This window comes from Cavia porcellus, unplaced genomic scaffold, assembly GCF_034190915.1.
Source record: "Cavia porcellus strain 051 isolate PalLab524CR breed Dunkin Hartley unplaced genomic scaffold, mCavPor4.1 scaffold_26, whole genome shotgun sequence".
Taxonomy (NCBI): Eukaryota; Metazoa; Chordata; class Mammalia; order Rodentia; family Caviidae; genus Cavia; species Cavia porcellus.
In genome coordinates, this window is record NW_026947509.1 from 4,530,734 (window position 1) to 4,557,485 (window position 26,752).

Sequence of the window (26,752 nt, forward strand, 5' to 3'; positions counted from 1 at the left end):
GAGAGGACCCGTTCAGCCCTGCACTGTGACATCCAGCCCTTCCTGGAGGTCAGCTCCCTTGTCAGCCCTCATCTGAGTCAGCTTTCTGTTGCTGCGTCAGAAGTGGACGAGCACAGTGGTGCTTAGGTCTGAATGCACATTCCCTCCTCAGAGGCCCAGAGAGGGGCCTCTACACGGGGGGCCTCTTTAAAGGGCTGTGGGGTGGCTGCCCTCTGGAATACAGCCTGCAGGGCACCACCTGGGACAGAGTATGGCTCTGCCAGCCTCGGCACTGCCGGGCCCAGACCTGTGCGTCCCAGGCTCCAGAACATAGGTCAGAATCCCTCAGCCTCCAGGGTTCTGGTGTAGCAATGCAGAGGGACTGACTTGGAAGCTCAGAGTGCAGCCACTCAGCCTCCACAGTGCCGAGTTGGGCCTCCCTGCGGGCTTTCATGAGGCAGAGACTGTGGTTCGGCTGGAACGGGCACTATCTTAGTTACCTTTTTTCCCACTGCAAGGACAAAATGCCCAATACCAAAGTTAAAGGAGGAGGAGTTTATTTAGCTCACAGTGTGTACAGGTTTCAGTTCATAGTTGACTGGCTCCTAGGCTGGGCAGTGTGGCAGAGGAGAAACAGCTCACAGCAGTGGAAGGCGGCACAGCAACTGGAGAAGAGAGAGAGGCCTCTTTATGTCCCTTATGTGGTGTGCAGATTACCCTCCCTAGGTCCAGGGTACACTCACCCCCTTAATCCCAGCATTGGACCAGGAATCAGTCACAAACTCCAGCTTCAGCCACTTTTGAAAAGCCCACCCCCCCACCCTGTGGCTGTGTGAGGCTCTGGGGGGATATCCAGACACAAACCATGGTGGGTGCTTATCAGGAGATGCTGGGAATTCACTTCCAAGCTCATGTGGGTGCCGGCCACCCTCTGGCCCGTGTAGCTATGGACCCAAGCCCTGTCTGAGTGGCTGCTGACCAGGCCCACCCTCAGATTCTCCTGCCCTCCATCCCTAAAGTGAGGGCCTCCCTCTAGCCCCTCCCTCCTGCCTCTATAGTCTTGACCCTGCTTCACAGGGCTCCCCACTGCTGGGTGACGCAGTCACCTAGAGCGGGAGGAGGTGTGGGGCCACCCCTAAATCCTGCCACCCCGCCACGTCCCGAGGGGACCTGCTCTGAGCTCCAGTGAGAGCAGCCCTGCTGAACCTCACATTGCTCAGGACAGAGAAGCCTGCCCAGTCTGGGCAGAGCTGTGGTCCCGCTGGCCAGGGGGCGCTGCGTCCCCTCCTGTTACCTTCTGCTTGTCTTTCCAGCATGGAGTCCTCAGAGTCCTTCATTTATACTGCGCTAGAGATACGTCTGTGTTGTGCTGTATATACGATACAAAAAGACACAAAAGAGACAGAGCCCATCCAGAGGTACAGCTTAGTGGTAAAGCGAGGTTCTGGGTTCCATTCCCAGAACCCCAAGAGAAGGAATGCAAAGACACTGTGCCTGCTGGGGACTGGGACTGTCCTGAGACTCTCACTTACTAAGGAAGGGCTGGAGGCAGGTGGCTGTGGGATCGTTAAATGAGGAATATCTGTTTTTTACAAGCATTTTCTATGATTTTTTTGTTGTATCTTTTTGATGAGTTCAACACCCACTACCACAAAAAAAGAAAATAAAATGAAGTAAATCACAGTGACCTGTTACTACTAATATCATGTGACTTTGCACACAGTGTGTGAACTTCTTTCCATGTAAACTGGAAAGAGTAATTTTATGGGGTTTTTGTGAGGATCTGGTGAGCTCTTGTATGTTCTGTAATTAATTCCAGACTCTAGTGTGGAACTTAAAATTAAAAGGTAGCCCCGTGACCTGTGTTCGCAGGGGCCTCTAACTGCAAGAAGCTGCCCCTCCTGATCCCGGAGCTGGGGAGTCCTGGGGCACCCACCTGTCATCACAGGTGCCAGCCATGAGTCCAAGCTATGGCCCATTTTTCAGCATTGCCACAAATACTGGAGAAGACCAACTTACACTCTGGGGAAGGTTTATTCTGCTGTGCCAGGCTGTGGTCTGGAGTAGGGTGAGGGGAGGGGGCCCCATCCTCACAAGGCCACACCTTTTAAAGGTTCTGCCACCACTCTGGACCCCCAAGTCTTACTCAGGGGACTTTCAGATCCAAAGTAACACCACATCCTAGACAAGTAGTTTCTTTACTTCACCGGTGGGTCACGAGGAGATTTCCTTCCCCAGCCAAGCTGGAGCAAAGCTGTGCCTGCCCACGGGCATAGATCGAGCCCTCAGAGAAGGTGTCCCGGGCCATGCTGCCCAGCAAGGTCCAGGCTGCCATGGCCCAAGAGGCCTCGTCTGACCTGCTGGGCACTGGACCACTCGCCTGGCTTGGGTTCTGCCAAGGCATTTTGGTCCTGATGTGTGACAGCTTGCCTGCCTCTGGGCTGCCCACCCATAACAGGGTCACTTGCCATGTGCCTGATATCACCCCTGAGCTGCAGCACCTGGGCAGGTGCCCCTCCATGCACGGCAGTCTTTTTCTCAGTCTGCTGTGCTCTGGGCCTTGTGCACAGCCCTGGCCCTTGGCAGTTGCCGCTGGGAAGCTGCCTTGGGGGCCTCCAGAGGCCGGGCCCTTCCCTGGATCAGTCCCCTCCAGCACATGGAGGAGCAGCAGGAATTCAGGACAGGAGTTCAGTGGCTCCAGCTCCAGCCCTAGCCCTGCAGGGGTGTGGTCAGTCTGAGCAGTCCCTGCCTTGTGGAAGCCTTTGCTCCTTCCTGCAGCACTCTCTGGGTCTGACATCACTGCTCCTGTCTTCTCTAAGGCTGCTGCTGGTGGTGGTGACACGCAGACCTTGCCAGCTCCTGTGCAGGCATCCATGGGGCCATCGCCACTGTTCGCCAGTCCTAGGATGCGGCAGGGCGCTCCAGCCCCACGCTGTGGACCCTGCCGTCCTCCCTGCCCACTGCTCTTCGCCTGAGCCAGGCCGAGGGACAGCCCAGTCCTCTCTCCAGGACACGGGGATTCTTCTTGTCCCTCAGGCCTCAGCTCTGGAGCCACTGTACAGACAGAACTCCCTGCCCATCTCGCCTACACCGGCTTGGGGTCTTCTCTGCCTGTGCCTGCTTTGCTTGTTCATCACCTGTTGCCCCAATGTGAGTAAAAAAGGGGCAAGACTACTTGAGTTTTTCTCCTTTGGCTCCCTGGGGTTTGGACTCCTGGCAGCAGGTGCAAAGCAACTCCTAGAAAATGCTCTCCTCGGGGCTGGGGATTTAGCTCAGCGGCATAAGTACCTGCCTTGCAAGCAGGTGGTCATGAGTTCGATCCCTGGTACCGATAAAAAGGAAAAAGACCAAAAAAAAAAAAAAAAATGCTCCCCTCAGGCTCCGCTCTCTGCGTGTAACATGGAGATCCTTGTGTGAGCGCTCACATTCACCAGGACCTGTCTGTAGGAAGCGCAGTGCGGTGGTTTGCATGGCACAGGGTGGATCTTACTATTTCTACCCATGTTTTCCCCTTTGGAGTACATGAGCTGCTCTAGGGCACAGAGGATACTAATATGCACATTTCATATTCTGTGCTCACAGTAGACACTCAATAAAATGATTTATCTGTTTGTTTATCTATGTATTTATTTTTGAGATGAGGTCTCACCTTGTGGCCCAGGCTGGCCTCTCGGGGTCCAGAGCTCCTCCTGCCTCTGTGGCTGGGACCATGCTCCACAGCCTGTGCTTAGTGTAAACTTGGTGTTGATGTGGTAAGAGGTCCCCCTGTGACACGGGCTCGGTGAGACTTGGCTGCTCCCCTGGGGTAAGGGATCCGCCCAAGTGCGGAGTTGGTTTTACGCTTTACTGACAGCCAGACCACCCTCCTGACTGCGCCTTGACCCTTATCCATCTCTGTCCCCCACGGTGGCTCCAGGCCCACACTGGTTTCTGAGGCTGGTGGTGGGGAGGGGGAACACCATGGGACAGGAGAACACAGGCTGCAGAAAGCCAGCACCCCATTTCCCGCAGGCCTCGGTACCTCTAGCACCTCACTTGTAAAACTGCTAAAACAAAGCACTGTCTCATAATTATGATGATGAAATGATTTTCTACACAGGGAAATTTTTTAGAAAGTGCCTTCAGATCAACTCCAAATGGATCAAAGACTTTAACGTAAGATTAGAACCTCTGAAAATGCTAGAGGAAAGCCAGGTAGGGTGGCACCTGCCTATAATCCCAGCATACAGGAGGCTGGGGCAGGAGGATCATAGTGAGTTTGAGGCCAGGCTGGGATATACAGTGAGTACAAGTCCAGCTTGAGCTATGTAGTAAGACCTTATCAGAAAACAAACAAAAAAGCACCAGAAGAAAACACAGCATTGATACAGGCAGTGGGATTTTCTGTGTAGGACTCCGATAGCTCAGAAAAGAAGGCAAGACTTGACAAATGGAACTATGGCAAATTAAAAAGCCTCTGCACAGCAAAGCAGACCATCTGGAGAGTACAGGCCAGCTGGCAGGACAGGAACAAATCTTTGCTAACTCTTCATCTGGCAGAGGGTTAATATTCAAAATAAAGAACTAAACAAAAACTTGCAAAACAAAACTAATCTGAACTCTCATGCATGGTTGATGGGACTGGGCATCACAGAGTTCCCTGCAACCTGTTCGCCTTCTGACCCACCGTTCCATTCCTGGGCACATGCCCAGAGGGGCCAGCATAGGCACCCCGCAGAGGCCACACCAGCCCAGGCAAGAGCCGGCCAGGTGCAGCACAGCCACCATGAGGCTGGAGTCCTGTCATTCTCAGGAAAATGAGCTGAACTGGAAGATGTGTGGAGAAAATAAGGTGGACACAGACATACAAATGAGAGCCGTGGCGTCTGAGCTCCACCAGAATGGTCAGAAATGTCCCTCTTTGACTTCTGTTCTCTCATGGAAACTAGCAAGGGAGACCCCACGGAGGAGCGGGTTCCCCAGGGCTGCGAGGGCCAGGAGGGCATAAGCCAGGTTGAAGGTGTGGGTGTGTAAAGCCCATGGGGAACCTGCCCCTCTGTGTTGGTAATCAGGACCCGAAGTGCTCAGTCCTGGAGGGTTCCTCACGTCACAGGAGGAGCCTGAGGGTGCCCAGATCCCTGCAGACATTCAGGGCACTGGTGGAGTTAAACTGAAGGTTAGGTGTGGACCCAACAACTCTGGTAAATAAAAGCCACTTAGACAGGAATCTGAGATGGCCATTTGTAGCAATATAACCACACGCTGTAATTAATGGTTCCTTCAATGTCCACCCTTCTTTCTACTGGATATAAATGTGAAGTGTGTTGGAGGATAGATTTATACTCCCCAAACCAGTTTAAAAACACTTGCAGAAAACAAATTACTCTAAGAAAGACTCCATGGTTATACTTCAGGGTCTTACCAGTCTGAAGTGAAAATTCCTTCTAGACAGACACCACTGCCACTTCCTAGTCCTGCCGGTGCTCTAAGTCCATTTTGCTTTGGGAAGCCCAAGGGGGGGCGGGGCCTCCTGCCTGCTGCTGGCCTCAGGTATTCATCACTGGGTCAGCCAGCTCTGCAGAGCCATGGCATCTGAGCTCCACCAGAATGATCAGAAATGTCCCTCTTCGGCTACCTTACAGGTCTGGGTGGGGTGGAGTGGGCATTGGTCAGCAAATTTATTCCTAGTGAGTCCTGACTCCATGAAAAGGCGGTCTAAATGACCATACCAAAACATGTCTGATTAGTTTTTACTTGTCGAGCTGATTTTCCTTAGCTATTTGGAGAAAACCATTTATAGCAGCATGATTACGTGTGTGATCCCTCGTGGACAGGGAAACATTCGTAGTGAGCGAGGTGCAGGGAAGATCAGAGCACCGAGCGAGCGAGCGCTGGGCCTCCCCCAAGGCACTTTTCCCTCTAGCGTAAAAGCAGACATTTGTGGAGCTGTCTGGGTTAGCTGGCACTCACTGTGGCAAATGCCTTAACCTCAAAGAAGCAAAGGTTTATTTGGGGTCACAGCTTTGGGGATCCCTCTGGGAGCGGCCCCATGCCTGTGATGAGACAGAGGCACCGGAGCAGAGTGGATGGTGGAGCAAGCTGCTTGCCTCACCCCGAGGCAGAGAGGAGGCCTGGGTCCCCTCACCTTTCCAAGGACCCCCATGACCCTACTGGCCACCAGCCCATGGGCTCTGGGGGACACTCAAGATCTCAGCTATGTAGGAGCACTGAAACCTTTGAAAAAGCCCAAGTTCAAAACCAACTGGGACAAAGTTCTCCCTGCCTGGGCGGAGACCAGGAAGAAATTCCTGCTCCCTCCGGTTGGACCCTGAGGCCAGCAGCCTTGCAGCCCAGTGCTGTGGGTCAGACCTCCCTTCCCTCTTGGCACCATTCTCCATGGGCCCTGACACGGGCCCAGCAGCAGAGGAGACACTGGCACCGTGGGGCTGGGCTCCCACACTCGGCCTTCCTTGTCCAACCAGAAGGTCCTGTCAGCACTGGGATTGGCAAACACATGAAACACTGCCTCGAGCCACCCAGCCAGCCAGACGCACAGCTCACACATTAACCCACACTCACCCTTCATTCGTTCTGCTGAGCTGTGTTCCAGGCTGGAGGAATCAGCACCAGAGGCTGAGCAAAACTCCTGGCCTCTTGGGAAGACAGACATCAACCAACGTTGGCACGTGGGCCAGAGGGGGCAGAGCCAACCAAGCATGGGGAGTTGGACAGAGGAGTCTCAGGGAGGCATGTCCCCTGCACACTCTGGGGACAGCGGAGACAGAGGGACGGAGGGAGCAGAGGAAGGATCTCAGTAGGCTGCATGAGTGTGTACGTGCGTGTGTGTGCACACGTGTGTGGTGCTGGGCATAGGCCAGGGCCTTGTGTGTGTTGGGGAAATGCTCTCTCTTTGAATCACACTCCCAGCTTTTAAAAATATTTATTGATCTTTGCAGAGTGAACGCAGTGCCTTGGAAATGACCTCTATCTCCAGCTCTATTTTTTTTTTTTTTTTGAGACAGGTTTCACTAAGTTTCTAAATTTGCCCAGGTTGTGTTTGAACGCGTGATCCTCCTGCTTCAGCCTGCCAGTGCCTTAGAATTACACATGGGCCACTAGGCCCAGTTTAAACTTGTATTTTGAAACAGGGTGTTACCAGATTGGCGAGGGTGGCTGGCACTTGCATTCTCCTGTCTCAGCCTCCTAAACTGTGGGATTACAGGCATGGGTCACCAAGTCCAGCTTGCAGGGCGAGCTTCGGACCACATCTGAGCGAGGGTAACCCTTGTGCATCTGGTGTTTGAGAGGCAGTGGCCCAGCCAAGAGCAGACGGGGCTCAGGGCAAGAAGGACGCACGACCCCGCGGGTCTGGATGGGAAAGCAATAGGCGCTGTGCCCCAGGAGAGCCAAGAGGAGGGCGAGGCCGGGTCTCTCTCCAGAGCAAGGGGCGGGCAGGCAGGCAGGGCACAGGGCCGGGTGCGGACTCCGCCCGGGCCTGCACGGCCTCCTGGGGACGCTGCTACGTCTACACGGGCGGGTCTCGGCCACTTCCCAGGCGCACTCTTACACTAATTACCAGGACCTATCCAGCCCTGAGCCGGATGCAGTGCAAGAGCCGGGCCGCGGTCAGGGTCGCGGGCCCAGCACCTCGCTCTGTCCCCCACCCGGGAGTCCCGCGGGGACGCGCTGCACTGGCCCCGCCCCCCCGCGGCCTCCGCGCACGCGCAGGCGCGGCCCCGCCCTCCCCTCTCCTCCCCCGGGCTGTGCAGCCGGGCCGCGGAGACAAAGCAGCGCGGCCGCAACAGGTCCCCGATCGGGTCCGCGGTCCCGGACTCCGGGCCCGCGGCTCCATGCGGTCCCTGCCCAGCATGATGCCGGTAAGCGGGGCTCCCTCGGTTCGCGTGGCTCGCCCGCGTGGCCCGGGCCCGCGCCCCTCCCCCCGTCGTGGCCCCCCCCCAGGGTCTGCGCCCCCCAGCGGACCCCTCGGTGAGTTCCGGGCCGGCGAGCGCGGCGTGGGCAGCCCGGAGCTGGTGCTTGTGTCCTGCGAGGTGTCCGGGGCGGTGAGGTCCGCGTCTACATTGGTGTCGGGGCGCCGCGAGTTCCCCGCCGGGAGCGGCTTCTCCCCGAGGGACCAGGTCCGGGTCGGGTTGGGTCGGGATCGGGGATCGGTCCGGAATCGGGGACCGGGTCGCACCTGTGCAGCGCGGACCGGTCCGGCCCCGCGGGGCTAGGGCTTTGCTCCACGGCCTCTGTGCCTAACGACCGAACTTCACCGCCGAACCGCGCGCTTCCTTTAGCAGGACTAGGTGGGTTTTCATTACGGAACGCGCGAGGTCTTGCTGTGTTTTGTTCTTTAGAGAATTCCAAAGTTTATCTGGAAAAGCGTCCTGCTTTGGGTGGAAACCCGGTCGTCTCCGGAATACACCCGGTGGTTCTGGGGCGCTTGTGTTGGCCAGGGTTGAACTCCGGAGAGCTCTGCCCCACCTGCCTTAGTTCTCAGAGCCTCACTGAATTCCCTTTCGGGGCTCAAACTGCATCCTCCTGTCCCAGCTTCCCTAAAGTGTTGGAATTGTAAGTGTGCGCCCCGCGCCTGGCTGATGGGCGATTTTATTGTGAAATATGCTTGACTGAAGATGCGCCCTTCTAACCCGTTTCCTGATGTGCCAAAGGCAACCCGAAGAGAAGCCCGCTCGCAGGCCGCGCGTATTAAAACTGCAGACCTGGCGTTTATGTCTCCTCACCACAACCGTGCAGTCAAGCGGTTTTCTTCTGAGTAGGACGTTAAGCGACATTTGGACCCCAAACCAGGGTGGGAGGTGCATTTCAGTAGGCTAAAAAAATAGAGAAGGGGCTGAGGCCTGTAGGAGGCGAGGATCACCCCCCACAGATGCTGGGTCAGCAGGCTGGGTCCAGGTGGCTCCTCAGCTTGGTGGGGAGAAGGATTGATTGATGAAGCAGTGCATAAGACCCCTTGTTCTTGGGGTTCGCCCTTGAGGGCAGGGCGGGTAGCAGCGACTCTCAAATGCTGTTCTCAAAAGCGGCCAAGCTGCCGTCTGAAAATCAGATTAGGCATCTTTTGTTCATTACGCTCATTGTGCAGTGTTATACTCATAGATTCTTTTTGAGTTTGCCTAACCCTAAAAGCATTCACCATTCTTTTCAGATAATAGTTTTTTTAAAAAGCCAAGGGGCAGGGGACTGGGTGTCCCACCAAGTGAGAACCTCCAAGTGTGAGTGCCATCTAGAGTGGTGGTCACCAGTCACAGGGTGACCACTGTGACGGAAATGTAGCTGATAGGAACAAGGAGCTGAACTTGGGAAAGTTTATTTAACTTTATTTTAATCTTTGATCTTTAAGTAGACGCCTGGGCCTTGTGGCTGAATGGCATCACATGGGCCTGACGCAGATTATAGCTGATGGTTTATTTTCTCTTATGGTGGTGGTGGTGAGCTGTATGCTGAGCCCCACACAGATGATATTTTCGAGAAAACAGCAGTTTGTTTTATAAAAGCTCAGCTGACATGATGACAAATGCCTAAAGTCCTGGCCCTCTGGGGAGGCTGAGACAGGAAGATCACAAGTTTGAGCCCAGCCTGGGCAATTTAGTAACTTAGGGCGATCCTGTCTCAAAATAAAAAATAAGAAAAAGGCTGGGGATGTAGCTCGGAGGAAGGGCTCTGGGTTCATTCCCGGTAGCACCACCACTACCACAAACTACTGAAACAACCATGGCTTAATGTTTGATTATCTTTCGACATTTGATCTGAAAGATAGTGTTGCAGAGGTCCTGGAGTTGTTTCTACTTATCTTTTGATATTGCAAAATAAAATCTGACTGATTGCAAAGTAAAATCTGATTTGGGGAGTATAGGACAAGTAACCGGGATACTACAGTCTGCTTTGCAGCTGGATGCTTTCGCCACAGGAATGATCTGCTTCTGTAGCTAATTATGTGTTTGCAGGCCAGTAACCTAACTCTGCTTGAACACTTAACTGTTTCCAAAAGCCTGGCTCTATCTGCACATATTTTCCAATCTGAAGTTGTGTTTTGAAGTTGAAAAGGTGAAAATCTTTTAAGTGGGACATTGTATTTATATGGTTACACTGTGCTCTGAAAAACTTCCTTTCTGTTGAGTAATAATGTAGCCAGTTTGCTTAGATCAAGTTTTAGTCCAGAATGAAACTTAGATAATGTACTTAAAAGTGGGTTCCTGCCTTTGTAGACTTGTCATCCTTAAAGCCCAGTAACTTAAACCATCCGTGTTTGAAAATGTTTAAACTACCTCATGTTTCGTGGGTTGTTGTTAGTTTTATAGCCTTGTGATTTTCACTGTGTTAGTGAACAGCTGAAAGACATTTAAAGTTGTGCTTTTGCCTGTTCAGGGAAACCAGATTTAGACCTTGCACGAACATGCCCAAATTTACACCTGCTTAGACTTTAAAAATTAAAGAGAATTTATTGATCTGAAGGGGACAGGGTCATTGACCTGTGTAACTCTTGAAGAAGAACTCCCCCTCCCCAGTAAAAACAGTGCAATCTTCTGCAGCTTTTAAGGAATACTGTAGATGTTTAAGCCCTTTGGGTCATCTCCTGTGGCCTCTTTAAAGTCTTTGTGAAGCTGTCTTTACCTTGAGCAGTTCTCGAACTCGCAACCCAGTACCGCCCGGGTTCCTGGGCTCAGGAATGGAGGGCTGGTTGCAGGGTGATGCTGGGTGGCCTTGTGACAGCAGCAGTCTTCTTGAGGCGCTCTCCTGACAAGTGTTGAGAGAGTGAAGGAACCCAGTGAGCTTTGGATTCTGAAGCCTCATCAGCTGCCCGCTGTTTGAACAGCGGGGCGTGGTGGGGGCGCCAGGTACTGAGCTGAACATTTTTCTTTAATCAGCTGCCACTGAGTGAGGAATGCAGCTGATAGGGCTGGCATGAAAGGTGTACTTGTGTTGGGGCGTAGATGGGACCTTAAAATCCTTCCTCTCTGGGGTCCAGGAGGAAGTTTCGGTCAGTGGGAAATCTCTGGGGGCACTGCGGGGGAGACTGGGATTGTCAAAGCTCTGTGACTTCCTGTCTTAGCAGAGGAGGTTCTGGTGGAGACCTGCAGCCCTCTGAACACTGTCAGGCCTCGGGGCAGGAAAGGCAGTTTCACTGACTCACATGCATGGTCATTTTAGCCTTTTTTCTCCATAAAATGTATTTAAAAACAAATTTTCTATCTGGATGATAATGGAACTGCATTGTCAGGCAGAGTGTCCCTTTGGTTGCTAAGTGCTGAACTTCTGAAACACGCATGTCACTTGTTCTAGAATCCAATTTATAACTTGGTACTATTTTATTTAAGTTTTGAATATTTTAATCAAAATCCCTATGCATAGGCATAGGAAGCCGTAGAAAACCGTGATGGGTAAACCTCCCGGACAGCTGCTGAAGCTCTGCGTGGTGATGAGGACACAGCTGAGGAGGCTGCAGGTTCCCGTGCCCCTGTGGCGTGGGTGTGGGTGCTTCATGTCCCGGGCTGCAGGGGGACCTCCCTGTCTCAAACTCCTCTGAGCTTCTGGTCCTTGGCCCCAAACAAGACTGGCTGGGACACACCCGTGAGCCCACTGTATCCAAGACTACAGAGCCAGGCATGATGGGTTTGGCCGCACTGAGACTGACAGTGGTTTTGGTGTCATTTGGTCCCTGGTTAACTCTGTGCTGCTCCTCAGAGCAGAGCTGTGTTTACTCAGAGTGGAGAAAGGGAAAATGGAGACCCAGGCTGACAGGAGTTTGGCTCAGGAAGGTGAGGGAGGTTTCCTCCTGGGGCAGAGGGAGCTGCAGACTCCTTTCTCTGCCTCCGTTGGCCCTGGAGCTCACAGCTTTTCGCCTCTGCAGGCTGGAAGGGGGGAGTAATCATGGGCGTAAAGATGGTGTTGGGGGCGGGTGCCGGGAGCTGTTCCTTCTCACAGGGGCCTTTGCAGACAAGGTGTGGAGTCACTGCTGTTGGAGGGAGAGGCCCAGAGCTGGAGCAGGCCTCCTGGGGGTGGGTGCAGAGCGTGCCGTGGGCCGGGGTCACTCCTGTCTGTGTCTCCTTAGGACCAAGGCTGTGAGGACCAGGATCCTTGGGCATCTGGTGGTGGTGATGGTGTCTCATGTGCAGTCCCCAGCTGTCAAGGGGCAGCAAGCGATGATAGGGTCCCTGCAGGTGGGTTTGTTGAAAACACATCAGGAACTGGGTTCCAGGGAAGACACAGAACCCTGGCCCTTCTTCTTCCTCAGTAACCTGGTTTTTGGGTGGCCTTCTGGGGACCACCCTGTCTGTGAATCTTGAGTGTGTCTACTGTCCCAAAGCCTTGCTCCAGGTGCTGTGTACTGGGGGTGGCACCGGCCAGGGGGCCAGGGAGACGGCTGCCTTGTGCAGTGGTGCCTTGTGCAGTGGCACCCAGCCCTGGACCCTTTCTAAAATGCCGGCCAGCTCAACTCTACTTTCTCAGACCTTCCCCACTTGGCATCTCGGTCAGGACGATGAAGATACCACTTCAAGAAAAACGGTCAAGGGGCATCCTGGGCACCCAGGGCAGTGCGTGGCCACTCAACAATCACGAGGCTGTAAGGCTTCCTTAGACCACTCGATCCACCTGCTTGGTTTAAAGAACATAGAACAGGAAGAAAAGCTTTCCCCTTGGGCCTCGACTGGATCTGCACTGTGGCTGCTTGGAGCTCAGGACAGAAGGTGGCTTCTCTCCAGTGGCACAGGGGCACCACCTGGCTGGCCTCCACTGTTCTAGACGCCATAGCTGGTTACTGCCGCTTCGAGAGTGGCCCGTGAGTTTTGAGTCCTGGTCAGTTCCCTGGGAAAGGCTGGTTTCGGAGGTGTCCGGGTCTCCACTGGGTTTTGCTGGCCCCTGTCAGTGCCTGGAGGCCTGGGTGTGTGTTTCTGTGGCTTCCTCCATGGGGTAGGCAGCCCCTCTGCCCAGCACTGGGGTCTCCACTGCTCAGTCTGCACCTTCACGTTCTCTGCCCGCCTCCCTCCCAGCCCCGGGAGGTGACACCGCTGCTGCCTTCCTGCCAGGCGCCCGTGTCTGTGGCACATTTCCCCAGAGGTTTTGGCCAGGGACCAGAACTCTGACCCCGAGCCAGGTCAGTGTGGAGATGAGAGCCAGCGTGGGGAGCAGAGTGTGGGCACCTGTTCCATGGGAGGAGTTTGCACAGCAGCTCTGGCCGTGTAAGTGTGTATTTGTGAGTGTCTGTGTGTACAGGTGAGTGTGCATATGCATGCCTGTGCCTGTGTGTGTGTGTGAGTAGGCATGTGGGTAGGTGTGCGTGTGCACGCATGAGTGTGCATATGAATTGCGTGTGTGTGTCTGTGTGCATGTGTACGAGTGTGAATGTGCATGTGTGTGTGAACCTCACTGCTTTCCGTTTCATTGTACATGGACCTAACTCGTAGTCATCTTTATGCATTTAGAGTTTTTCTTTATTTCCATCGCTTCTTTGGAATACATTCCATGTGTAAGGCTGTGAAATACACGTGATTTTGTGGCTCTTTACATAAACACGTTTTGATGGCACTGAGGATGGCAGCCAAGCCAGCAGCTGCCCATGGAGCCCCAGCCCCGCTTGCTGCCCGGCGTGGGACGCAGGATTCCTCTTGCTTCCGGGTGGGACTTCTCGCAGTGGCTGCACTAGAGCAGCTCTGTGGGCCGCTTTGGGGACGGCACCTCCGCCGAGGTCTTTAACTGAAGGCAGTTTAGTAGCAGAAGTGAGACCACATCTTAATGTACATTTACTTCCCCCGTTTGTGTCTTATGTGATGGGTTTTTTTTTTAAATCTGTTCTTAACTGTTGCTTGGAGTTCATTGATCCTGCTCATTTTCTTGCGGTTTATACTACAGGAAGTGCCATTCCTGACTTACAATCAAGAGGGAAGCTCCCACTGTAGTGGCCATGTGGTCCCCCAGAGGGGCTGGGCTGACCCCACTTGCCTACCCGGGCAGGTGGGTGCTCAGTGCTCTCAGACAGCGGGCTGCTCGCCGCCCGTGGTCTGGGTGCTATGACCTGACCACTGCCACACACTTGAGGACAATAACTTACCTCCAGAATTCCCAGATCCACTTTTTATTGTTGTTTTTTTTTGGTTTTGGTTTTTTTGGGGCGGGCGGGGGGACAGGGTCTCTTAGGCTAGCTGCAAATTTGCAGTGACCTTCTGCCCAGCTTCTCAAATGCTGAGCTTACAGGTGTTACAGGCATTCATTACCATGCCTGGCACTGCAGACTTTTAAAGTTGTTCTTTATGTGTTCCGTTAGGTTAGGCCCGTGCTGGAACCTCGGTCCACCCCAGGTCACGGCATCTTTTTGAAGTCCTAATGCGTTTTACCTGCGGTTGCCATCCTGTCGTTTGGTACTGACTTTGTCTCTGGCAGTAACTTGATCTCATGAGAGTTCTGTGTCTCTCACACATTGTGCATAGGCTCTTCTGAAAACCTGTGACGTGGTTCAGACACCCTGAAATTCACCTGCACAGGGTGGACTCACAAGTGGGCTGAGGCTACTCGGCCTTGACATTAGGTCTAGAATATTCTTGGCGCCTTCATTAATGCCCCGTGCTCCTCCACCCCAGCCTGGTGCTATTTCCCTGTGTCTTGTGTCCCACGTTGTATGTGGCCTTCTGGGCTGTATGTTTCCAGGCTCACTGCGGTGTGGTGTGGATCGGAGCTCTGTTCTTGTTCTCTCTTTCTGTTTGTGGTGGTGGCTGTTTGAGTCGGGGTCTCACTATGTAGCTCAGGCTGGCCTTGAACCCATGGGGACCTTTCTGCCTCAGCCTCCCGAGTGCTGGGATTGCAGGCATGTGTTACTGTGCCTGACTGATACCTGTTTCTTAGTCGCTTGTTATTATTGGTCCTGATGAAGGTTGAGGGCCCACTTTTGACCCAGGAAAAGCACTGTCGAAGGGTCCTTGTTCACCTGCCTCAGGACAGCATAGACCCGGAAGGAGGGACGCGTGCAAATAAATGCTACCCTGGCATAAATGGGGTAGTGGCGTAAATACTGCACTCATCGCTTAAAAGCCACTTTTATAATGCAAGTGGTGGTTCATAGAACATTCCAGAACATTCAAGTATAGAAGCTTGCAGGTGATTGCACATTGAATTCTCTGTTCTTCCTGTTTGTGTTACAGGGTTTGGTGAGCACCATTTTGTACCTTCTGAAATGTTTTGGCGTCAGATGCTCAGTTTTATTTATGTTGATCATTAAAGATCACCAGCTCTAGGTCGAAACTGTTGTTTTTACAGGAACTTAGTAGAGTAGCCTAAAATTTCTTTCTTGTGTAAAATTTTCAACATTCTGGGAAAACGGTTTCACTCAAATGAAACAAAAACAAGAATTGTTTCGTCTTGTTTTCATTATTCAGGGAATTAAATTACAGTTTTGAAGAATTCTTTTAACGTTTTGGAAAGCAGGTTTATAAAAAGGGTAACAGGAAGGCAGTGCATAGCGCAGTGTGCCTGCGGCCCTCTGTGCCTCATTTTCCCCTTAGCTTGCTGGGCCCTCCCCTCCCCTCGCCCTTCCCCTCCCCTCCCCTCCCCCTTCCCCTCCCCTCCCCCTTCCCCTCCCCTCCCCCTTCCCCTCCCCCTTCCCCTCCCCCTCCCGTTTCCCTCCCCGTCCTTGTCCCTTGCTCCTCCTCCTCCCTTCTGCTTCTCATTCTCTTTTTCTCCTTTTATTTTTGTTCTTTGCCAAATAAAAACTTGCTTGTTGGAGAAGCGCCATCTCACTTTCTGTGCAGAACTGAAATAGTTGTGGGTTACAGCTTGGAGCCCCTCCTCATGGCCCGGTGACCTTAAGAGCTGAGGGAGGGGTTCACCGGTCGCATTCAGGCCACGCTTAGAAGCCTTCAGAGCCCAGCCTGGCTGAGGTGAGCTTCAGAGCCGACCGTAACGGGACTGGCTTTGCGTGTTCTAATCCCGCAGTTCTGGGAGATCGAGGTGGTGCCTACAGACCCGTGGCCTCAGTAGCATTGGGAGCCCATGGCTGCTGCCCACGCCCTGCCAGCCCTGCGATCTGGGTGACTGTGCCCAGTGCGGCTCCTTTGTCACCGCTGCTGCCACCTTCTCTGTGGAGAAAGAGAGAGAAGGGTCACTGCGCCAGCAGCAGCAGGGCCTCTGCCCCAGCAGAGTCTGCCCCGCTCCAGTCCCTCCTGCCTGTGGCTCCTCCTTGGATCTGAGACAGAACCAGACTGTGCCTGGGCTGGGTCTCCTCCCTGTGCTCTGTTGCCTGCCCTGCCCGTGTGGAGGAGGGGCGCATGGTCTCCTTGTCCCCCGGGTTATCATGGCGGCACAGCCATCAATCACCCTGTCCCCCATCCCGTGCGCGGACCTTCTCGGGCTCTGGCCCCGGGGCCATGGTGCCCACAGGGCTCCATCCTTTCTCTCTGGGCTTCCCTCTGTTCCCAGCTGCTCTCACCTAGCCTTGTGGCTTTTCTATTTTTTTAAGTTTTGTCCATTTGGGGAATTGAACTCAGGGCTTTCACACTAAGTTATACCCCAAACCTTTTACAATTTTTAAAATTTTGAGACAGGCTCTCACCAAGGGGCCTGAATTGCCTAGCCTGGGCTGGAACTTGGAGTCCTCCTGCCTCAGCCTCCCTGAGTACTGGGGTTATAGGTATGTACTTAGTTTGACCTGTGGGCCCTTCTCCAACCTTCTCCTCCTTACTCTTCTCACTAAACTGGACCCCCCCCACCCCCCAGCTTAGGGAGCAGGCCCCCTTCTCTGTCCCAGCCCATGTCCTGCTCCTCAGGTGTGTCTTTTTGGCTGTGTTGTAGACTCGGATCTCTTCCCTGCTCCGTTTGCTTTGCCCCTCCTTGGTCTCCCTGAATGTCCTGCCACTGCTGTACAATAGCCAGGATGGTTTTGCAGGTGACACAGTTGCCTCGCTGCTCAGAGGCCTCCTGTGATACCTTTTGAACTGCAGTGTGATTCTTGCACTGTGGAACCAGCCATTCTGCCACGTGCAGCTCAGTGGCTTTGGTTCACTGAGCATCTGCAGCCCTTAGGTCGATGGCCGTGTATCGGCCATCACTTGCCCTCTGGGGGCCTCGGACACTGGAACACCCATTGCTCCTCAGCGGGCTCTGGCCCTGCAGGACCGGGTTGGCAGAGATGCGGCCCTGCCTGCTCCCTGTGCAGGGCTTTCCCAGCTGGCGGTGACAGTTGATGACTTCCCCTTGCTGGTGCTCTGTGCTCGCTTCCAGCCCCTGCCTGGTTTCCTTCGAAGGTTGCTCCTGGCTAAGGTGCCTGTGGACACACAGTCCACCTTCCTGTGATGGGTGCAGCTGAGCCAGCTGGCCTTTGGGGTGCTCAGTGGGGAGGAGGAGGAGATGGGGGCTGGGAAGGCTGGAGGCTGCGTGCTGGCAGCGCTGGTGCTCTCCCAGGGTGGCCTCACCAGGCGCTGTGCAGAGAGACGCGTGGAGACTGAGGCAGGTGACTATGCCAGGACCAGCCAGAGGTGAGGACACACTGGTTTCGGGGTGTGCTATGAGTCTCAGCCTGTGAGAGTCCTGGAAACAAGCGGTGTACTGTGGGTGGAGCCGGCCGGACCGTGTGGGTGGCTAAGCTGGGAGCTGGGAGCTGGGAGCCGGGAGCGTGGCCCGGTGCCCTTGAGGAGGGCACATCCAGGGCCCACCTCGCTGAGCCCAGGCCTGGAGGAAGTCAGCTCGGGCTGAAGTCACAGCTTTACAGTGTGACCCGGGTGGGGGGTGTCACTAACCTCCCTGTGTGCTGGTGTCTCATCTGAAGTGCAGCACAGCCGAGGGATGTGTGTGTCCGCTTGGTGCTTGTTGCATCCCGAAACAGTAGCCAGCAGGGGACAGAGCCCTGGATCCCTGGCGTCACAGAACCAAGTACCGATAGTGCATAGTGCGGCGTGGCAGGTGGCAGGTGGAGGGTGGGACAGGAGCCCCTGTGTACGCCTGGCACTGGGAGCCGGGGTAGGGAGGGTTAGAGAGGGTGACACCTGTGTAAGACACGCAGGAAGAGGAAGGAGCCACCTGCATGCGTCATTGTGGCCGTCATTGTCGCAGGGCGGGGTGGGGCGAGCAGGGCAGAGCAGCAGCATGGATCTCGGAACCGGAACCGCCTGAGCTCGCCCAGTGTCTACGGAGCTCCTCGGAGGAGGCTGGGGCTGGCAGCAGGTGTGGGCGGGGCTGTGGCTGTTGTCACCTGGTGAGCACTTACTAATGGTGGTGTGAGGAGGTGGGTGACTCACCCTGGGAAGGTTTCTGAGAGCAGAGGAGAGGCAAGGGGAGGAGAGGGAAGGGGAGGAGGCCTGGTTTCCAGAGGCAGTTGGCTCAGACTGGAACCTGGCCTGGGCTCGGCGCCAGGGTCACACTGCTGGCCTGTTCAGGGACTTCGGGGCCCTGCTGAAGCCTGGGGAGCTCGTGGTCCCGGGGAGGAGCAGAGACAGGAGCCACCACACTGCCTTCGCTTCTGCTTCGCGACTGAACTTTGAAGTGAGCAGCTGCGGGTTTTTCCAAACTCAGCAGAGCTCAGTCACAGTTTGGGGAGCGTTTCTGGGTCCATCTCATCCCGTCCCATCCCAAGCAGGGGGACACTCGTGGGCAGAGGAGACACCAGAGAGCAGAACTGTTCCTGACCCACCTGCCGCTCCGTGGCCAGGTAGATTGGGGCGCTGGGGCTTTTTCTTTTATAGAGAGAAAACAATGCCCGCTCTGTTCACCTGAGAGCCAGGGTATGTTCCAGCCAGCTCTGTGGGACGGCTCGGAAGGTGGGGGCCTCTGTGTGTCGCAGAGTGGCCTGGCAGAGGCTGGCACTCTGGGCGTGTAGTGCCCATGCAGGGAGTCTGAGATCTCTGTGCTTTAGTGGACACCTGCGGCCCCAGAGTGCTGCTGTTTGTGAGGAGATCCTGTGGGTGGGAGGTGGCGCTGCTGGGAAGGCTGGTGTGTGTTTCTCGATTTCCCCCCAGCTAGTTAATCTTTAGTTTTTTGAAGTGGTGTGGCCAGGACTCTGGTTTCAGTGTAGCAGTTTTAAGTGGCCCCTCTCTCTAACAGAGGGCTTGCAACTATGTATGTGTGTGCCTTAGTTTTCCAGGATGCAGAAGGGCTGGGAGGATCAGCTCCAAAGCCTGGCTCAGGCTGTGAAACTTCAGTCCCCTCCTTTCATGTTTTATTCATTGGCCTAGCAGTGTTGGATCTTAACCCTCTGGACTTCCGGGACGATACTGATGTTCTCATGGCTGGGGGCCCTGTGCCCAGTACCTTAGGGGAGTGGGTTTTAGCAAAGGTCAGGTCCCCTCTGCACTTCCTCTGTCCACTGCGTCCTGTGGCCCTCCCTGATGCCCAGTTTCTGTCACCGGCCCTACTGTGGTGCCACTGTCCCCCAAGGAGCACCTCACACTGCCTTCTTAGACGAGGCCAAGCTGGCCAGGAGGGTGGACAACCCTGGCAGACCCCTGGCCGCTAGGTGTGTCCCTGTGTGTGGGGCTGCAGTGTGTCTCCTGCTCATTCTGTTCTTTCTGGAGTTGTAAAATCCCAGTTTCCCCAGTGTGTAGTGTGTGGTCTTCTGTTTTAAAGCCTGTGTCCCATATATCCTGTGGCCTTGAATGCCTTTGATTAGAATTATTTTGGAGGATCAGTCTCATAGTGGGTGTCTCTTTCAAAGTGTCATTGTTGTTTTTCTGACACACTGACTTGTGTGGCGTGGATACTCATGAAATTGAATGCAGTGGGTCTCCAGGTGGCATCAGCACCAAAAATTTGCTTACTGTTGCACTTAGTACCTTCGGTATTGGGAATTAGCAGAATATTTTTGAAATTTAATAGGTATAAAGCTGTAAATTATTATTAGTTATTAGTGGTGCTGTGGATTGAACCTCGGGCCTTGTTCTTACCTGGCACATGTACCACAGCTATATACCGAGCCTGGAAAATGTGGATTCTTTAGTAGCACTATTTTTAAGAGACAGTGTCTGTTTTGGGGAAATGTTTAATGAGTTTTAATTATCTGCTATCCTGAATACTTACATAAAAGGTCAGGTAAGTTTTAGCACAAGGGGTCACCATTTCTACTTAATGATGAAATCTTGTACTTTAGAGTGGGTGTGACACCCACAGGTCCCCATATTTTAGGTTTAAAGTTTTTTTGGCTGGTGAGTATGCAGCAGATGTAAGGATTTGATTTCCCCGAGCCAGGGTCGTGAGCCTGTGAGAGCTCTTGGTGGGGAGCAGCCGGCCCAGCCCTGGTGCCGAAGGTCACCCCACTGTGTGGCCTCCTCTTGCAGCCCTGCCTGGAAGTGTTGCACACTGGGTGCCATCCGGGGAGCTATGGGAATGCGTCTGTCTGTGTGCGTGTCCCTGGTGCTGGAAAGGGTGGATTTGGGGACAAGTTTGTAGTGTGCGTTTGGCACGCACTGCTGAAGTACTTGGTCAGCAAATGGCCGGAACAAAGCTGCAGACGAGGATTCGATGTCCCTTGGCGTGAAGCCTTGGGGTTCTGAGCTCTGCAGAGCCTCAGGGAGGATGGGGACCCTGGCCTGGCTGGGCTGGCCCCATGGCCGTGCCATGACTGCGTGTCTGTTTGCAGATGTTCCTGACCGTGTACCTCAGCAACAGTGAGCAGCACTTCACAGAGGTGCCCGTCACGCCCGAGACCACAGGCCGAGACCTGGTGGAGCTGTGCAAGGAGACTGGCGAGAGCGACTGCCACCTGGCCGAGGTGTGGCGCGGCTCGGGTATGAGACTGGCACAGCCCCTGGGGCAGTGTGTACACTACAGAGACGAGGGTCCTGCGCTCTGCCAAATGCACTGGAACATGAGGAGGACACTGCGGTGTTAAACACAAAGGCCCAGACTGGCTCCTAGGCTGTAGGGGCGTCTGGCTGGAGATCGGTTTTGCCTGTTGGGCCTTGTGGATGGGAAGTTGGAGGCTTCCCTTCGGTTTCTGTGGGTGTGGGGACCTGCGGGACAGGCAGCAGGGGTGCTCTGTGGACTCTGAGCCAGGCAAGCCGCTTTCTCAGCCTCTGCTCTCACCCTCTGCGAAACGTGCACACCTGGGGTGTTGTGGGCTCGCTGGCTTGCTGCCCTTTCATCCCCTCGGCCCCAGGCCTGCAGGTCCGAGGGGCTCCGGGGCAGAGCCTGTGCTTCTCCTCTGCCCGTCCCCAGCATGGGCGCCTGGGGGCTGGGGATTGTTTTATGAAGGAGTTAGTGAATGCCTGAGCATTTCTGGTGGCCTCCTTCCCGTGGTCACTGTGCTGTTCCCTCGCCGGGGTCCTGCAGTTCTGTGTTATCGGACAACATGTGCATCTTCTCAGGCCCCTACTGTGAATCTGCCTGATCATTCATAACTGTCACGGCATTTCCCATCTGCAGGTGACCTGGCCTTTAGTCATGAAGGCTTCACTCTGCTCCTGGCCCATAAATGCTGGGGCTCCTCCAGGTGTGTGTGGGGCTTTCTCACCACAGGCTCTTTGGTTAATGTTTGTGCTGGAGGACTGTGATGTGTGCTGCTGAATCCGTCCCCAGCTCATCTTCTCCATTTATTCCTGAAAGTGCCCCCACTAACAGCTATTACAGTAGTATTTTGATTTCTGCTAAACTGGTAGCTGAAAAGGGTCTTCTGTTTAAACTTGTATTTTTTTAAATTACATGTGAACGTGCCCATCTTTTCATTTGTTTAATTGGCCATGTAGGCTTTTCTTTCTTCCTTTTCATTTTTTCCAGCAGGATTTCGCTGTGTAGTTAAGGCTGGCCTTGAACTCATGATGTAGCCCAAGCTGGCCTCAAACTCATGACAGCCTTCCTGCCTCAGCCTCCCGCATGCTGGGATCACATGCATGTGCCACAACACCTGCTGGTTTTGTTCTTTCACCTTTTCCTTGGTGGTACAGGTTGGGTTTCTGTTCAGCAGGTTCGAGCTGCATGTAAAACACCTGGGCCACCTCATAGCCCCACTGCTGTCAGGCTTTCAGTTTGTTTTTCAGTATCCTTCACTGTGGTTTCCTTTGGTCCTTGCCTTTCATCTTGGTTTTTAGGCATTTGGAAAACTGTTGTGGATCTCAGGCCTTTTGTGTGTCACTACGGAAATCCTTTCGCCAGGCTGTCAGGGTCTTCTGTGGTTTCATTCAGCAGTGTTGAAGCGTCTTCTCCCCTCCCTCCACTCTCCCTTCTCTTCCTTTCTCCCCTCTCTTCCCCTCCCCTCTCCTCGCCTCCCCTCCCCTGCCCTGCACTCCTTGGAAGCCTGCATTGTGTGTGATTTGGGGCTGCAGAGATGGGCGTTCCCTGCCTTCAGGTGTCTGGAAGCAGCAGTGTCAGCCGAGGCGTCTGTCCCTCATGGGAGCTGTGGACGAGTGATGTGAGCAGCGATTTGCAGTGTCCCGGGACACCAGGACAGGATGAGGGCACTGGAGCCTTGGGGACCCCTGATGTCCTCTGGGGCACAGGCCAACTTGAGTTCTACTGTCACACGCTGCTGCCCCAGGGCCTGGACCCTGTCGCTGGAGCAGCCTGCAGGGCTGGGGTTGCTTTGCGTCTTGTTTCCTCTTAGCTCTGGGAACCTGGATTAGCTTCCCTGCTTTCTGCCTCTCCAGGACAAGCTGTGGCAGTTAGGGTGAAGCCAGCTTGACTGGCTTTGGGGCCAGAGGAGCTGAGGTGCACACGTCTGCCTGTGTCCCTGCGGGTCACAGAGAGGGGCCTTGGGGTCCACGTCCGGTCCCTGGCCTTGTTCTCCAGCATCTTCCCGTTGCATTTCCTGGCTGCCAAGAACTACACAGTGCTCCTGCCGCAATGCCCCTGCCTGGAGCTGCTGATCATGCATTGAGCTCTCTGGAGGGAGCTAAATTAAACCCCTCTACTTTTCAGTTGTGGGTTCAGCTGTGGTGCCCCAGGGATGGGAAAGGGACTGATACTCAGGTCTTGCTGAGTTGCCTAGGCTGGCTTTGAACTTCCTCCTGCCTCAGCCTTCCCAGTACCCGTAGTTTCAGGTGAGCCTAGCTTTGCTCCATGTCTTCTGAGGACAGTGTATGCCACCCTGCATTTGTGATAGTAGCATGGAGGGGCCCCTCAGCGTTTCCCTGGGGTGCAGCTCCCCAGGTATGCAGCTTCTCCTCACTGGATGCCTTAGGGTTCTGCAGCTCGAGAGGGACTGGTTCTCTGCCTGTGGACCCGAGGGCCAGGCCCCGTGTGTGCCTTGGGCAGGCTGGGTTCAGTGGGCAGAGCTGGCCGCCATGTGCCTGGTCCAGTCTCTGTCCATGTTGTTTATTTAAGGTGCTGAGATGATGTCTTTGATCCCTGGTCAGACTCTGGTTTTCTTGGGTTTTCAGCAGGCGCGTCTAAGAATTACGTTGCCATGGTCTGGAGTTTGGTTGCCTTCTCATGTGTGCTAGGTTTTCATATCCACTTCTGTTCCTGTGTTTGGGAAGGTTTTTGAGGACTCACAGGGACACAGCGCCCACTGTGTCATGGCTGTTGTGTGGGACAGACACTTTCCTGGCAGTTAGGAGCCTTTTGTGTAACACAAGTGGATAAGTCTGACTTTTTAGACTTGTTTGCCAGGTTATTAGAAACTACTAAAAACAACAGGATGCTGTTTAGAGAGTTGCTGGTTATATTTTCTTTGAGTGTGTGTGAGGAGGAGCCCACTGCATGGTGGATTCAGCTGGAGCCCACGTGGGGTCCTGGACATGGAGGGCGTGAGCTGGGTGAGACGCTGGACACTGCCTCTACCTGGACTCAGCCTGGCTTGACACCGGTTGCTGTGGAAATTGGAGCCACTTCCTCTTCTCCCGCTGCAGGATGTGAAGTGTCTCCTCTGTCTCTAGCATGGGACCCACGTCAGGCCGAGGTGGTTCTCCTTCCTGCAGGTGATGTGATTTCTCATTTCTTGCAGAACGTCCAGTTGCTGACAATGAGCGAATGTTTGACATTCTTCAGCGGTTTGGAAGTCAGCGGAATGAAGTTCGTTTCTTCCTCCGTCACGAGCGCCCACCCAGCAGAGATGTAGGTGGGTCATATGCATGGGCCAGGCCACCTGAGGCGCGTGGATGGAGGTGGTCCTAGTGTGTGGCTCAGGACAGGTGTCAGCGCCTTTCCCTTTTCCTGGTGACTGTGGGGAGGGAGAGCAGGCATGGAGGGGGACTATGCTCTGAAGTGGCATGGCAGAGGCTGGGGCAGGGTGGTTCTCTCCACAGGCCTGGTGTCGTGCAGAGGGAAGCCAGGGCAGGAGTTGGCGGCAGGGTTTTACAGAGAGGGAAGGACTGGAAATTACAGCCGTAAGAGCAGGAGGACCAGGTCTCTGGGGGCTCCACCACCCTGCCAGAGCCCCTGGATGACAGAAGCCCGGACGCTAGCAGGACAGGAGTATGGTGGCCTGCAGTTCCTGTGCATTCTGGGGGTGCGAGTTCCCAAGGTGGGGTGAAGTCTGCAGAGCTGCCCATGACAGAAGTGGGGTGCAGGGCGGGCTGGCCAAAATGGAGGTGGCAGGAAGCCTCGAGCTCAGCTGGGGGGAGGGACCCCATGAGTGTGGTACTTGGGCCTTGCTTACCCCAGGGATCCCTTGAGACCCTGGCATTTGTCCACATGGTGCCCTCAACCCAGGCAGCTGTGGGAGGAGACCTGGACAGCCCGGTGCTGGGTGTGGCTGGAGGGCTCAGTGAAGTCTGTCGGTGGCACAGGGAAGGTGGTGTTGACAGGGCGGCGGCTCCGCTTTGAGGAGGGAGTCCCAGGAGCTCTGGTGACAGGGCAGATGACAACTGCAGTGAGGGTGTGGGGGAGGCAGTGGGCTGGGGGCAGACTGGTCAGGAGCAGAGCCAGAGCGTTTGAGTTTACAGGGTGGAGTATGTGTGAAACGGGCCTGAGTGGGTGGCCTGGCCTCAGGACCTTGAGGGCTCCTGGGCGCAATGTCGTCCCCAAGGGGACCCTCTGTGGTGCAGAGGGTGACGGAGCCGGGGCCACATCTTAGCAGGGTGAGGATGGCAGGAGGGAGGAAGAAGGTGACCCATCCAGCATGGGGTCAGATGTAGGAGCACAGGCACGCGGCTCCTGGTCTGCTGTAGGTGGGTACCTCTGCCCAGGGAGAGGCAGATTTATGAGGTGCTCTCGGAAGCCTCGAGGGCAGTTGTCCTGGGAGTCAAAATGTTGGTGATAGAGGTGGCCTGAGGTGGCCTCATGCTCTGCATCCCCCTGTGGTTCCCATACCATTGTCCCATGACCTTTGACACGGTGACCCCAGGCTGCTCCAGGCCCTGCCACCAGTGTGCTGTAAGTTTGTTTTCAAGTCCATGCTGTGCTCCAAGTCTGCTTCTCATGCTTGGGAGCTGTTTGCACCTGAGCCTGTTATACTGGTGCTTCCTTACCCAGCTGTTGGGTTTCCTGCCCTGTGTGGCCTGGTGAATGATTAACTGGGCTCCAGCTGCAGCTGCTCGGCCTCAGGTGTCTGAGACATGAGAAGTGTAAGGTGATCTCACAGATGCCGCCACATTGTCACAGAATGCCAGCCACATGGTGTTTGGATGGGGCAGAGCGAGGTGCTGCCCTCTTCCACGAATGGCACCACTGCTCCCCGGAGCTGGGCTCCAGGACTGCGGGGCAGGAGGTGGTGCCCTGGCCTTGGGCCCATCTCACTGGCACTGTGACACACATGCGCATCAAATTATTTCTAAGGTGCTTGCATTTTATTACAGTTACGTAACTGTTGCATTAAGGGGAAACTAGTTAAGTGTTCTCTCTTTGAGGCAGCAAAGAAGCAAGATTTTTTTTTTTTTTACAGAAGTAATCATGACATTACCTGAGCTATTTCACTAGAGAATTCAGCAAGATTTAAGGTTTTTACTTTTTTGAGGTGAGGTATTAATACGCTGCCCTTGCTGGGCTTGATCTCAGAATCCCTCCTGCCTCAGTGTCCTGAGTTGCTAGCATTATGGGTGTGCACCCCTGTGCCCAGTCTGAGCCGTGCTGTTCTGTTCTGATCCCTGGGGATTGGACTCATGGTGCGCTCCCGCTGAGACACATTCCCAGCCCTTCTTATTTTGAGGTAGGATCTTCCTGAATTGGCCGGGCTGGCTTTGAACTTGTGAGTCTCCTGGCTGGACCTCATCAGTAGCTTGACCACTGTGTCCATGTACTTTTTTTTTAATAATAGGGGCCGGGAGGCCGGGTGCGATGGGGCACTCCTATAATCCCTATACTCGGGAGGCTAAGGCTGGAATACACAAGAATTTCAAGGCCAACCTGGGCTACACTGTAGTGAGTTCAAGGCTAGGCTGAACTACAGAATGAGACCCTGTCTCAAAAGAACAAAAAAGCAAAGCAAAACAAAAAATATGGGCCACGGTTGCAGCTCTGTGATGGAGCCCTTACCTAGCTCGTGCAAAGCCCTGGCTTCAATCCCCAGTATTGCAGAAAATAAAAATAAAAGTGAAAATACACTTATGCTGTGACAGTTGAGTGTAAGTGTTACGTCTTGCTCTAAGGGGAGATACACTTATGATTTTATTGACACGGAGATTTGTAGTGCTTCTCGGCAGCACAACAGACATTTAGGAGGTAATTTTCTGATTTCTGGGATTACAATTATGGAGTTTATTTTAGAAGATCTATGTTGATATTTTTTATATTATATTGATTTAAATTAATACTTTCTTTTTCTGATGCATTAAATGGGACTGAGAAAATTATTTTTGCCAAAAAATCGAAACGCTCAGTGCTTTCAGGTAGTTTTCTTCCCGAGAGGAAGATGGAAGCAAGTGCCTCAAAGCGTGCTGGAGACTGACTGCAGAACGCTTGTTCTCCTGGTCCTGTGCAGGTGTTGGACAGT

The 26,752-nt window shown here is 54.2% G+C and overlaps 1 protein-coding gene and 1 long non-coding RNA gene across 6 annotated transcripts in view; one reads left to right on the forward strand and one right to left on the reverse strand.

The window, feature by feature from the left end:
• Nucleotides 1–519: 519 nt before the first annotated feature.
• Nucleotides 520–1,352, reverse strand: LOC134473163 (uncharacterized). The gene is made up of 2 exons (XR_010043250.1): nucleotides 1,274–1,352; nucleotides 520–644 (listed from the first exon to the last, which is right to left on the reverse strand). It is a non-coding gene; the product is annotated as an uncharacterized LOC134473163 (long non-coding RNA).
• Nucleotides 1,353–7,544: 6,192 nt separating this feature from the next.
• The window catches only part of Tp53bp2 (tumor protein p53 binding protein 2), a 37,335-nt gene continuing 18,127 nt past the window's right edge, over nucleotides 7,545–26,752 (forward strand). The window contains exons 1-3 of one of the 5 annotated variants that reach the window (XM_003474278.5): nucleotides 7,545–7,835; nucleotides 20,528–20,675; nucleotides 23,828–23,941. In XM_003474278.5, coding sequence (XP_003474326.3) covers nucleotides 7,560–7,835; nucleotides 20,528–20,675; nucleotides 23,828–23,941 — 538 coding nt within the window. In that variant the 5' untranslated portion in view covers nucleotides 7,545–7,559. Of the gene's footprint in view, nucleotides 7,836–17,980; nucleotides 18,152–18,205; nucleotides 18,605–20,527; nucleotides 20,676–23,827; nucleotides 23,942–26,752 lie in introns of those variants that run through there. The other 4 variants (XM_013157555.3, XM_063236668.1, XM_023566987.2 and 1 more) reach the window with 4 other exon arrangements.